Raw genomic sequence first — 12525 nt, 5'->3', positions numbered from 1 at the left:
GTGACCTCGAACAAATTCAAGAAATGTTTGAACCGCATTGAGGTTCCTCGGGGGGTTGTTTTAGTAAAAATTTTGCTCAACAAATAAACAAACTCCTGGATCGTATTGACTGTCCAACTCCTCCACCACTGCACTCCAACAGCAGTTAGCCGGGTACCTCGGCACCAACAACCTTCTGGTCTTATTTGCACACGCACGCACACACCAGTGCCTGGCTTCAAGAGATATACTTCCACTACAGATGGAGGTCCTGTTTGGAGCCCCAATGCCTACCGATAGAGCAACCCTCCATGAATGTATCTTTAAAACAGACTCAAACCATCCTGCTTCAGTGAGTTCCAATTTGGAGATATTGAAAGAAATGTTTTGTTTTTTAAACTTAGCAGTTTAACAGTTAACATTCAGCGCTAGAAGGAAAGATATATATATATATATATATATATATATATATATATATATATATATATATATATATATATATATATATATATATATACTATTTCTGGTTGCACAGTAACAGGCCAGCATGAAAATCCAAAAATGAGGTTAATCTCAACTCAGACACATACATTCTGCATTTTATTGCATAAAGGCCCTGGAAACACAAATCATAAATAAATGCAATAAATAAATAAAAATACATAAAAATCTGCCTTCAGCTGATTCAAAAATCATCCCAGTCACACCTTAGGCAAACCACACTTCTCAGTCCTCAATGCCCACCTTTCAGTTTGGGAATGACAATAAATAGTAATCATAAACTGGCCTACTTTGCAGAACTTTTCCACCAATTCCTGAGAGAACAGACGGGCTCAAACCCATTTTTTAAAAATCGCCATACAAACGGCTGTTTGCTATTATTATGGTTGCACAAGTGGGATCTGCAACAAAATGTGGCAGTGCCTTGGGTACTACCTGTTCAGGATTGAAGCCACTTCATCCCACTCCCCTTCTCCAGCACCATCTCCCCACAGCCAGCACTCCATGGCCACAGAGCACACTCAAGTCCGTACTTGGCTATGTTTGCGGGGCGGGGCAATCTCCCCATAGGTTTTTTACTTTTGCAAATCTTGGAGTTCTCCCAAACCCATCAGTTCCCGTTTGTGGTGCTAGCTACATAAGAATCAACATGACACACCTGATCATCAGAAACAGAAGGAATAATGATTATTTACCAGGCAGAAATGAGGTGAGGATTCTTGCACCACAGTCACTAACAGGGAAGGGGGAAGAAATTCAATTCAGTACTCATTTAAAGCCAGATCTATCAAATTTGCATTTCTGAAGCAAAATGAGGACCAAACACACACACAAGCCCTTCCTCAAGTTGCTTCAACCTTCATTTCCTCCGCATAGGAGACTGAAACCTTCCACCTCCACTACCACCCCACCTCTCTCACTCTCACATCCCTCTCCGCTTGAAACTCCTCTTTTCCACCCAGCAACTGGGCAGGGCTGCCATGCCTCAACCTGTCTGCGGTATCTCTCCCAGCAAAAAGGCACACTTTGAAAAGTGAGAGGGAGCAACTGCAGGAAGAAAGACTCTGCGAGGTCACCAACCGGAGATGACCTGGGTGGCACCCACGGACATGCAGCGCCTCGGAGGCTCAGCCAGAGTGTAAATATCACAAGTGCCACTTGCTGGTTCCATCGATGCCTCCGTTCCAGTGATCATGCTGGCACAGAACATAGAGTAGAGGCACTCTTGCCCTGCCTATCTTCTTTCTCATTTTCCTCCTCCTCACTCGAGACCTGTAATTAAGCAAGGAAGAACAGGGACACTCATTCAGAGCTAGTTGATCAAACACAGGAATGGAGAAGAAATTTGATTCTGTTTGCATTGAAAGTCGAATCTATGAAATTCACACTCTCTGAAATGATGCAAGGACCAAAACACAGCCATCCTTCAAAATTTGCACTTGTTCGAATTTTGCAGTGTGGTTCGAAAGCCCACAAAAATGCATACGTCGGGGGAAAGTGTGCATAAAAATTAGTATCTTTGTAAAAAAAAAAACAAAGCAAACTGCATTATATGATGAGGAATTGCTTGCAAAAGTGGATACATAAGTCAAAACGTCTATTGGGAGAAATTTGCACCGAAATGTTGGGAGAATCTTCATGAGGGTTTTTTTTAAAAATATTAACATTGCAAATTGCTGCAGAGATGTGGAGAAGTGAATTTAAGATTGGAAAAATGAGACGCTGAGAGAAACTGGCAATGACAGATTTTTCCATCCCTAAGGAAGACCCATTGAAATCAATGGACGTAAGTTAGCCATGGCCATTAATTTCAATGGGTCTCCTTCGAGCAAAAGTCAGTTGACAGCAATCCTAGGAGAGGGGTGGGGGGAAACTGGGCCCTCTCTACTTCTCCACACCATGCACAATTTTATATACTTCTATATACTGTGTAAAGAACTATATCCAGTTACTACTAGTTGGCTTTGCTGAGCGATGCTGAGGGCTAATCAAATTAAGAAGGGCGGGGGGTCCAGGAGAGGAGGCGTTTATAGTTAGAAAAAGCTGAGCATTGGCATTCTCCAGAGGGCAAAATTCTAAATGCAAGGAAGATGGGCTGATATGTCTACGAAAGCTGTGGTTTGGGCATATGATCTCTTGATTCAGTGAAGCCACCTCTAAAATGTCTGTAATGTCGTCACTGTGCAATGGAGAAGATGGCAAATATTTGGATAGACAAACCCAAAAGGTTGAGAGAAAAAACTGCCTCCAGCCAGCCTTCCCAGCCACTTCATGCACACAGTTGGCCGCCGAGTGACTATGATGTCACAGAATGTTGATGAACACTCAGATAGCTCAGGAGGAAGAATCAGTCAAGCTGGAATGACGTCGCGGAACGTTCAACAGCATTCAAACACCTCAAGAGGAAGCATAAGTCACAGGATGTTGGCAATTAGCAAAATTACAGTGATGAATTGGGGAGGGGGATCAGTAATGGCTGTGGGAGAAGGTGACATTCCACCCACCAGCCACATCTCATAGCCTATCCAGGAGCTCAAGATAAGCACCTGTTTGTGCTGGGGGGGGGGGGAAAGGAATTTCCCAAATCTGTCAGTTTCTGTTCTCTCCGTGTCTCATTTTTCAAATCTTACATTCACTTCTCCGCATCTCTGCAGCAATTTGTGGATTTTTTTTTTAAATCCTCATGAAAATTCTCCATCATTTTACTACGGATTTCTCCTAATGAACACATGTTTCTAAGCTGTTTTGCCTGACGCATACATTTTTGCAAGCCATTTCTCGTCATATAATGTGTTCTGCACGTTACTTCTCACTCGTGTGTTCATTTGTATAGACACATCCCCCTGGCATATGCATTTTTGTAGACATTGTCTGGTTGGCGAACTGCGCTGCAAAATTTGAATAAGTGCTAATTCGGAAGGACGGCTGTGTTTCAGTTCTCAGATTGCTCTGGAAAGTGAGAATTTGACACATTCAGCTTGAAATTCGAACTGAATCAAAATCCTTGCACATCAATGCAAGCAGAATCTTCCCGTGCCTTACCTTGAATGTTTTCTAGCCGCTACTGGAGGACTGAAGTCCCCCCCCTTTTTTGCCTGAGAGACAGAGAGAGAGAGAGAGAAAAAATATATATCTTCCTTCTGAATGATGGCGCCATACCAGGCAATTCCTCAGGCTCCCAAAGCAAGCATCACCTGTGTTTTTTAAGAAAAGAGAGATCGTCAGACTGCATGCAAACATCAATCAAAAAACGATTGCCAGGGGGGGACGACACGCATCAGATCAGACCCATGCTACTAGAAAGAAATCACTCCTGCACGATATTTATCTCTCCCGCAAAGAAAATAGCAATAACAACTGTAAAAGTAAATCAGTGAAGCCGATTCCACAGCTGCAGGAAATAAAAGCACCTCCGCACTATGGCTTTGGCTTTAAAAACAAAAAAAGCCACCTAGCAGCTCCCTATGGGTGAGTCCTTTCCTGCCCAAGAGATTGACTGACGTAGTGTGAGGTCACAGAATGTTCACAAACATTCCAACAGCAGGGAGGGTGGGAAGGGCAAGTCGTGGAATGTTGATAATGGCAAGAAACATGACCTGCAAAGCACGTGAGGCTTTGTTGTTGTTATATGCCCTCAAGTCAATTCCGACTTATGGCAACCCTATGAATCCTTATTTTGGTTATATTGATAGGGTGTTCATGGTAAGCGGTATTCAGAGGGGGTTTACCATTGCCTCCCTCTGAGGCTAGTCCTCCCCAGCTGGCCAGGGCCTGCTCAGCTTGCCACAGCTGCACAAGCCAGCCCCTTCCTTGTCCGCAACAGCCAGCTGGGGGGCAATGGGTCTCCTTGGGACTATGAAGCTTGCCCACAGCTGCACAGGTGGCAGGGCACGTAACCCCTGAGCCACTCCCTGTGGGGGTGATCTTTAGCTGGCCCTTGACACCCAGGAGACACAAGCATACAAAACCCTATGCAGCTTGAGGCCAGGATGCCAAAAATATCACCTTACCCGCTACATACCCAAGCTATCAATGCATTCTGGAGGAGAGGGCATCCAGCAGTTATCAGCTACTCTGAGGAGACCCCACTTTCTAGACAGTGGAGCAGTGAATCCGCTCCGGGTTTTCGTCGGACCTTTCAAGGAGCTGTCCAAGGTGCATCCAGCTTTCAGCACTTTGGACAGCTCCTTGAACGTTCAGAGTAAAACCCGGAGCGGATCCACTGCCCCACTGACACTGGAGCCGCCACAGCCTCCACCGGTTGTAGACAGGGATGAGTGAGTCTACCATTTCATTTTCTCTTCCCACTTCAGTTTGCCACGTCTTAAAGTCCTCCTGAAAATTTTTACTGCAAATTTCCTCTTACTGTAACCAGTTTGGTTTTTGCAAAGCAATTCCCCCTAAACTATAGCGTTTGATGTTATCTTCACTACATAGGCATTTTAATGCACACCTTGCCCTAGCAAATGCATATGTGTACACGTTCGTTGGCTTGAAAGCTGCATTGCAAAACTCTAGAGAAGTGCAAATTTCAAAGGATGGCTGCATTTCGCTTCGCATATGGCTTTGACAAGGGCAAACCAAGCAGGTGTGCCTTTCAATTCAAACAACCAGCTTTTTCTCCCACCCCTCGGTTCCAGGTCTGAGAGGTTCCAGGTTCACGGTCTCGTCGGCACCGGAGCGGAGAACACTGAACGCGGGCTGTGAGAGGGTTTCCCCTTCCAGCCTCACAGCTGTTGCCAAAACGCTAGCACACCCACCTACGCACCAGTTGCTCTCTCTGTTTTAGAAAAAACCTTGGCAAGGAGAAGATCCTCTAAAGGCCCCAAGAGGAAAACCGGCGGCACCAGAAAAACGAGCTGGGCTGCTGTGCAAAAGCGTGACTGAGTGCTGAGTCAGGAGAGGCGCAGTGCGAGAGGCAGAACTTTCAGCCGAGAATCATGATGATTGTTTATCCAAATGCCACATGATGATCACGCTCAAATATCCAGAGTGTGTGTGTGGGGGGGATAAAGACTTGGGTGTATCCTCAGCTACCTGAATGCAGGAAGAGTTTCTCCCAGCCGCCTTCTCTCTCTGACAGGCAGATATTTGCTCTTTTCCTCCTGGGGAGGGGAGGGGGGCAGCCTTTTGGGAAGGGAGCCTAACTTAGCAAAGGAGCACCTGCGTGGAAGGCGCAAGGTCCCAGTTTCAATCCTTGGCACCTTCCCAGAGAAAAGGATCAGGGAGCACAGCCTGATTACAGCCATACGACAATGGAACCAATGACTTGGAGAGGTAGTGGGCTCTCCGACACTGGAGACCTTCAAGAGGCAGCTGGAGAGCCATCTGTCCGGAATGCTTTGATTTGGATTCCTGCATTGCGCAGGGGGTTGGACTCAATGGCCTCTTAGGCCCCTTCCAACTCTACTATTCTATGATAGGGGAAATGTTGGATGCATGCCTTTATACCATTCAGGCCATTTAGCTCAGCATTCCCTGCCCTGACTGGCAGCATTTCAAGCAGGGAGTCTTTTCCGGTCCTCCTGGGAGATGCCAGGGAACATGGACCCTTCTACGCACAAGGCAGGGTGCTTCACCACCAAACGATAACTTTTCTCGTAAAACTGAAGTAAGGTTCTAGTCCTCATGGCTCTGATCATAAAGTTAAACAGAAACCCTCTCTCTGCCAAGTCAGACCACAGGCTCCCATCTAGCTCCATCTTGTCAACCCTGACTGGCAGCGGCTCTCCAGGATTTCAAGCTGGGAAATTTCCCAGTGCTCCCTGGAAATGCCAGGAATTGACCCTGGGGGCTCTCCCATGCATAGCAGGTGCCCTACCCCTGAGCTACGGCCTGTCCCCCTAACCTACGGCCCTTCTGCCTGAGACCCTGCAGCATAGCTGCCCGTCAGAGTATATCATAGGGCTGGATGGACCAACGGTCTGACATGGTAGAAGGCAGCTTCCTTTCAGATTGTGGGGCGCTTGCCCCTCTTCTCTGAGTGATAAGTCCCAAGGCCTGGTTTCCTCTGGAAGAGATAACATTTGCTGGGATTTATTTTACAAGGTTACAGGGCAGCCAAACTCCCACAGCTCCCCACGTCCGATTTCTCAGCTTTGGCTTCTCTCAGAGTTTCCATTTTGCAGTCTTCGGGCAGTCTTCAGCTAAGCCCTCCTCAGAGAAGACCCATTGAAATGAAGGAATCTGTTAGTCGTGTCTATTAATGGGCCAACAGTTCAGTTCAGTTCAGTTCTTCACCCTTCCATGTGAGTAGGCCAATCACCATCTCTCAGCCAAGCCTACCTCACAGGATTGTTGTGATGACAAAACAGAGAGGGGGACAATCATGCACACCATCTTGAGCTACTTGGTGGGGTATAAATATAAGCAGCAGCAGCAGCATCTGGAAAGCTTCCCTATCCCTGATCTACTTTGACTGGCAGCGTCTCTCCAAAGTTTCAGGCAGGAGTCTCTCCCTACCTGGAGATGCCATTGGGGGATTGAACCTGGGGCCTTCTGCATGCAAAGCAGGCGCTCTGCCACTGAGCTAAGATTCTAGTCCTCATGGTGCCGAATAAAGGACTGGTTCAAACAGAACAGCAAAAGCTGCTTTGCACTGAGCCAGACCGCTGGTCTAGAATCATAGAATAGTAGAGTTGGAAGGGGTCTATAAGGCCATCAAGCCCACCCCCTTGCGCAATGCAGGAATCCACTGCCAGCTCATTATTGCCGACACACTAACGGCTTCTCCCAGCCCAGAACCAGGGCCCTTCTGCACGCTCTGCCCCTGAGCTGTGGCCTTTCTCCCCGCTCAGCTGCTCCTGGGGACACCCAAAGGACCTACCGTTTGTCACTGATCAGCAGGACGACGGAGCCGTTCTGGATCTTGGCCTCCTTCACCGTCTCGTGCTCCTCGAGCGGCCGGGTGTTGTAATAAAAGGTCTTTTTCCAGGAGGTGACACCCTCCCTCACCAGGTGGGCCCGCAGGTCCATCATGCTGTCGGTCGGCCGGACGGTCAGTGGGAGCAGGAGGTCGTCGTCGGCCAGGTGGACTTTGATGTGGTACTTCTTCCACCGGGAGAGGCTTCTCCGCAGGGTCTCCATCCCCCTCCGGCTTCGGGAAGGCGGCCCAGACGCCGGCAAGCAGGCAGCATGAAGCTGAGGCGGAGAGATGAGAAACTCCCAGCCAGGGTTTCGGGAGGGAACGCCACCCGGACGGGCTGGCTGAACCGGTCCCGGCCAACTGCTGTTGAGCTGCATGCCTCACATTCCAAAGCGCAACTCGCCTTGTGGCAGGGGAGTCTCAGTTTGCCACCCTGGACTCCTTTGGAAGGGTATTATTATGATTGATGTTGTTTTGTTATGGCTTTATTATCATTATTTGATGCATACGAGAAGATAGAGCTTTAAGTGCATCAAGGATAAGGACCCCTGCAGCCTTCCAGGCGTTCGGGGAAGGCCGTAGCTCAGTGGCAGAGCGCCTGCCTTGCATGCAGAAGGCCCCAGGTTCAGTCCCCAATGGCATCTCCAGGTAGGGCTGGGAGAGACTCCCTGTCTGAAACCCTAGGGTGCTGCTGCCAATCAGTGTAGGCAATACTGAGCTAGATAGAACAGTCTGACACAGAATCAGGCAGCTTCCCGGGGTTCCTACCTTCCGGGGCTTCGGCTCCCATCATCCCCGGCCGCTGGTCATGTGTCAGCTGGGAGATGGGAGTCCAGCAACGTGCGGAAGCCCCCCCTCACTTGCACAAAGCAGGAATCAATTCATTTGCCAGTGTCGGCAGGCCCAGCCAAATACACGTTGGGCTGAACACGTAGCCCACATGGGCCCGTTTCAGAGCACAGCCACTGAAATGAATTGGCGTGACTCTCTTCGGCCCACTCCTTTTCCGCAGGTCTACTCTGTGTAGAACTTAGCTGGGTGCATAAGAAAGCAAGAAGGTAAGAAGAGCCATTGTTTGGTTGGAGGGCTGCATTGCAAAGTTCAGAGCAGCTTTGGATCCTTGCGAAAGTCGAGCGCTTCAGCCGTCGTCGCCGTCGCCCTTGTGTGCGTCCTCCCAGTTAACCTGTGAACGCTTTCCGAGCTCCCTGACATAATTGTTTGGGATGGATAATAAAAAGTCCGTAGGCAAAGCGAAGGTAGTTAATATACCGCCCAAGCTGAATTCCCTTCTTCCGGCTACCCTTGCGCTTTTTAATAACGGTTTAATGAAAAAGTCCAAATGAATTGGAAGTGGCGTTCGACATCCAGGCGGAAGCCACGCGGACTGTGGTGCCTTAATATTTCAAGACCGCACTTGGCTGCAATGAAAGGTGAGTTCTAGTGTTATGAGAGAGGGAAAAAACTTTCTCTAAATTCAAAAGTCCCAAATGTATGCTGGAGGAAACAGCACCAGTTGCTGGGTATAAAGCTCTGAGGTGTTCCCCAATAAATCTCAGGTTCAGTCACTGGCATCTCCAGATAGGACTAGGAGTTTGAAATCCTACTGTGCCACTGGCCAGTCAGTGCAGATAGTACTGCCCTAGATAGACCAATGGTCTGACTCAGTGTAAGAAAACTTCCTGTGTTCATAAAGGGGCAATTTTTAAGTTCTGAAATGAATCACGGTTCAGGAGGTTTCAATATTGGAACAGTTACCATAGAGATGGGGGAGAAATCTGTTCAGTTTGCCTTTGAAGCCGAATTTCTGAAATTCGCCCTTTCCGACAAATAATTGGGTGTTAGAACAAATTAAACCAGAACCGTCACTAGAAGCTAAAATGATGAAACTGAGGTTATCACACTTTGGACACATCATGAGAAGACATGATTCACTAGAAACGACAATAATGCTGGGGGAAACAGAAGGGGGTAGAAAAAGAGGAAGGCCAAACAAGAGATGGATTGATTCCATCAAGGAAGCCACAGACCTCAACTTACAAGATCTGTACAGGGCGGTTCACGACAGATGCTCTTGGAGGTTGCTGATTCATAGGGTCGCCATAAGTCATAGTCAACTTGGAGGCACATAACAACAACAACAAGAAGAAGGCAACCGAAACACAGCCCTTTTTTTAAATTTGCGCTTCTCAGAATTTTTTCCAACCGATGTTCACAAAAACGCACAGATTAGGTGAATGCATGCAGGAAAAATGAGTATCGTGGTGAAAATAACATGTAAAAAAATTTGTTAGATTCGCAGAAATCGCTCGCCAAGATGTGATCATGCGTGAAAACTGCATAAATGTATTTATTGGGAGAAATGAGCCCCAAAATGCTGAAGAGTTGCAGCTAATTGCTGCAAAAGTGTGAAGAACCAAATTTGAGATTGCTGGCGGGGTGGGGAGGTGGGAATGAAAAACTGAGACACCCAAAATGGACAGATCCTTCTTACATTCACAGCAGTAATGGTCTCCTGCTGGGATAAATAAAACCAAAAACAGAGTGATGGATTCCCTCCCCCTGTTCTTTGACCGTTATTACCATCTCTCCCTTGGGTTCCTGAGACTGAAACAGTTGCCAAAGATCCAGGATCTCGCAGAGCCAGCTTGCCACGCTGGGCGGCAGCTGCAAGATTTACAAAGGAGCCAAGGATCACTGGGCGGGGGCAGACAAGGAAAGAGGAGATTTGAGCTCACCATATTGCTCCAAAGCACCAACAAGAAAAGGGGGGGGAGATGAAAACCTTAATCACCGGGCAAAGCTTCCATAACAAACAACATATGTCTGAGAGTGAACTTTGCGCCTGATCAGAGCTTGGAGAGAGCAAGCCGCTGTTTTGCAAAGCTTTAGCCTTGAAACATGGGAAATGATCATAACTGCGGGGTGGGTGGAGGGATGGGGAAGGGAATTTAGGAGCAGTCCTTAACACAGAGAGCAAGTGTGGTGTAGTGGTTAAGGTGTTGGACTACGACCTGGGAGACCAGGGTTTGAATCCCCACACTGCCATGAAGCTCCCTGGGTGAGCTTGGGCCAGTCACTGCCTCTCAGCCTCAGAGGAAGGCAATGGCGAACCACCTCTGCATACCGCTTTCCATGAAAACCCTGTCCACAGGGTTGCCCATAAGTCGGAATCGACTTGAAGGCAGTCCATTTCATTTCAAAACTGCCTATGATATGCATGCTTCATAAAAAAAAATTAGAAGCGTGTGAATAACACAAGCACATCTATCATAGCTGAATGAGCAAGAGTAAATATAGCCAGTATATACAAAAACAACTCCTGAAATGCAATATCAAAACATATGACCAAACGCGTTTCGACAAAGTCTTCTTCAGCGGTCACTCTATGTACAAACAACAGCGTAAGTGTACCTAACAATACAATTCCCAGTACAACTCCATGATAGAAGTGTATAAAATTATGCATGGCATTGAGAAAGTGGATAGAGAAAAGTTCTTCTCCCTCTCTCATAATACTAGAACTCGTGGACATTCAAAGAAGCTGAGCAGGACAGACAAAAGGAAGTACTTCTTTACTCAGCGCATAGTTAAACTATGGAATTTGCTCCCACAAGACCCAGTAATGGCCACCAGCTTGGATGGCTTTAAAAGAAGATTAGACAAATTCATGGAGGACAGGGCTATCAATGGCTACTGGCCACGATGGCTGTGGTCTGCCACCCTAGTCAGAGGCAGCATGCTTCTGAAAACCAGTTGCCGGAAGCCTCAGGAGGGGAGAGTGTTCTTGCACTCGGGTCCTGCTTGCGGGCTTTCCCCAGGCACCTGGTTGGCCACTGTGAGAACAGGATGCTGGACTAGATGGGCCACTGGCCTGATCCAGCAGGCTCTTCTTATGTTGTGTATGTGTCCGCACATGCATCTCCCATATTTTTCAGTCCCAGTGGGCCTCCAAGGTAGCTTACAATAAAATTTATAACATCGCATATGGCAGCGTTTCTCAGACTTTTTCCTCCACGGGCCACTTGAAAATTGCCTTGGAGAAGCACTTCTGTTGCAGCAATTTTATCTGCTTATTTTTTACATTTATACCCACCTTTCTTTCATCATAGAAACCTAAGACGGCAGACGCGTGCTTCTGCACCAGTCTCCCATCCAGGCACTGACCAGACTCAGACCTGCGTAGGTTTAGCAAAGTGGTGGCCACCGGTCCCTTCAGCCCATAGTATGGGAATCACAAAGCATTCTCCTAGACGCCGTATGATGCTTTTAAATATTGTCTTTTAATTGCTTCTTACAATATATTTGCATTCCGTAGAATGCAAGTTCTAATACAATACTGCAAATTACAGTATAAGAAGTAAAAGCGACAGAAAGTCACTTAAACATCAATGTGAATATTTAATGCAAACATGCTGTGGACCACCTGAATGAAGCTTGCGGACCACACCCACACATACACACAGGGATATAGTCATCCAGGGTCTCAGGGGGGTCTTAGACCCCTTACCTTTGGGGTCCCCATGTCTCTAGCATCCTACAAACCAATCAGCATGAAAGGAGAGTGTTAGCCATTGAGAAAAGGCTGCTAATATGTTTCCTTGTCCTGCTGATTGGAGCCAATCAGAGTGAAAGGAACTGAGTCAGCCACTGAGAAGACTCTTCTCAGTAGCCAACACACTCTGCTTTCCTGCTAATTGGCTTCTACGGACATCTCTTGTTGTTGGAGAGGGCATTAAAAAGGATCTTATTCTCAACACGGCAGCAAAAAATAGTGTGTGTGTGTGTGTGTGTGACTGTCATGAAGGGACCCTGAGCTTCTGAATTTGCCACTACACTACTCTGTGTGTGTGTTTGCATTCTGTATATATATGATATATTACTAATTACTATATTACTAATATAAGTAAAAACTGACGCCATCTAAAATTGCATAGCAACATAGGCCTCCTGCCTAGCTCAGGATTGTCAACACAGACAGATGGAAGCTCTCCAGGATTTCAGACAGGGGTCTTTCATACACAGAGAGAAGGCAAACAGGCAGACAGACATCAGAAGGGAAACTGAGGCAGAAGGTAGGAAAAGAAAAGCTGAGATGCTCAGGAAGCTGGGTTCTGTGCTTGCATTCTGCATTTCCCTGTGCTCCCACAGTCACAGTCCTAAATATGGGGAATATACATTGG

The 12525-nt window shown here is 47.2% G+C and overlaps 1 protein-coding gene across 7 annotated transcripts in view; it reads right to left on the bottom strand.

Annotated features, from left to right (window-relative positions):
- TINCR (TINCR ubiquitin domain containing) overlaps positions 1 to 7723 on the bottom strand; it is an 88412-nt gene extending 80689 nt beyond the window's left edge. For 5 of the 7 annotated variants that reach the window (XM_061601576.1, XM_061601577.1, XM_061601579.1 and 2 more), the window contains exons 1-3: positions 7307 to 7723; positions 3523 to 3575; positions 1561 to 1752 (exon numbers count right to left, since the gene is read on the bottom strand). In XM_061601576.1, the coding sequence (XP_061457560.1) occupies positions 3542 to 3575; positions 7307 to 7722 (450 nt within the window). In that variant the 5' untranslated portion in view covers position 7723 and the 3' untranslated portion in view covers positions 1561 to 1752; positions 3523 to 3541. Of the gene's footprint in view, positions 1 to 557; positions 1753 to 3522; positions 3675 to 7306 lie in introns of those variants that run through there. The other 2 variants (XM_061601582.1, XM_061601575.1) reach the window with 2 other exon arrangements.
- Between the last annotated feature and the right edge of the window lie 4802 nt (positions 7724 to 12525).

Source organism: Rhineura floridana, chromosome 18 (assembly GCF_030035675.1).
Source record: "Rhineura floridana isolate rRhiFlo1 chromosome 18, rRhiFlo1.hap2, whole genome shotgun sequence".
In the NCBI taxonomy this organism is placed as follows: Eukaryota; Metazoa; Chordata; class Lepidosauria; order Squamata; family Rhineuridae; genus Rhineura; species Rhineura floridana.
Note: the sequence above shows the minus strand (reverse complement) of the source record. Positions and strands in the feature narration are given on the sequence as shown.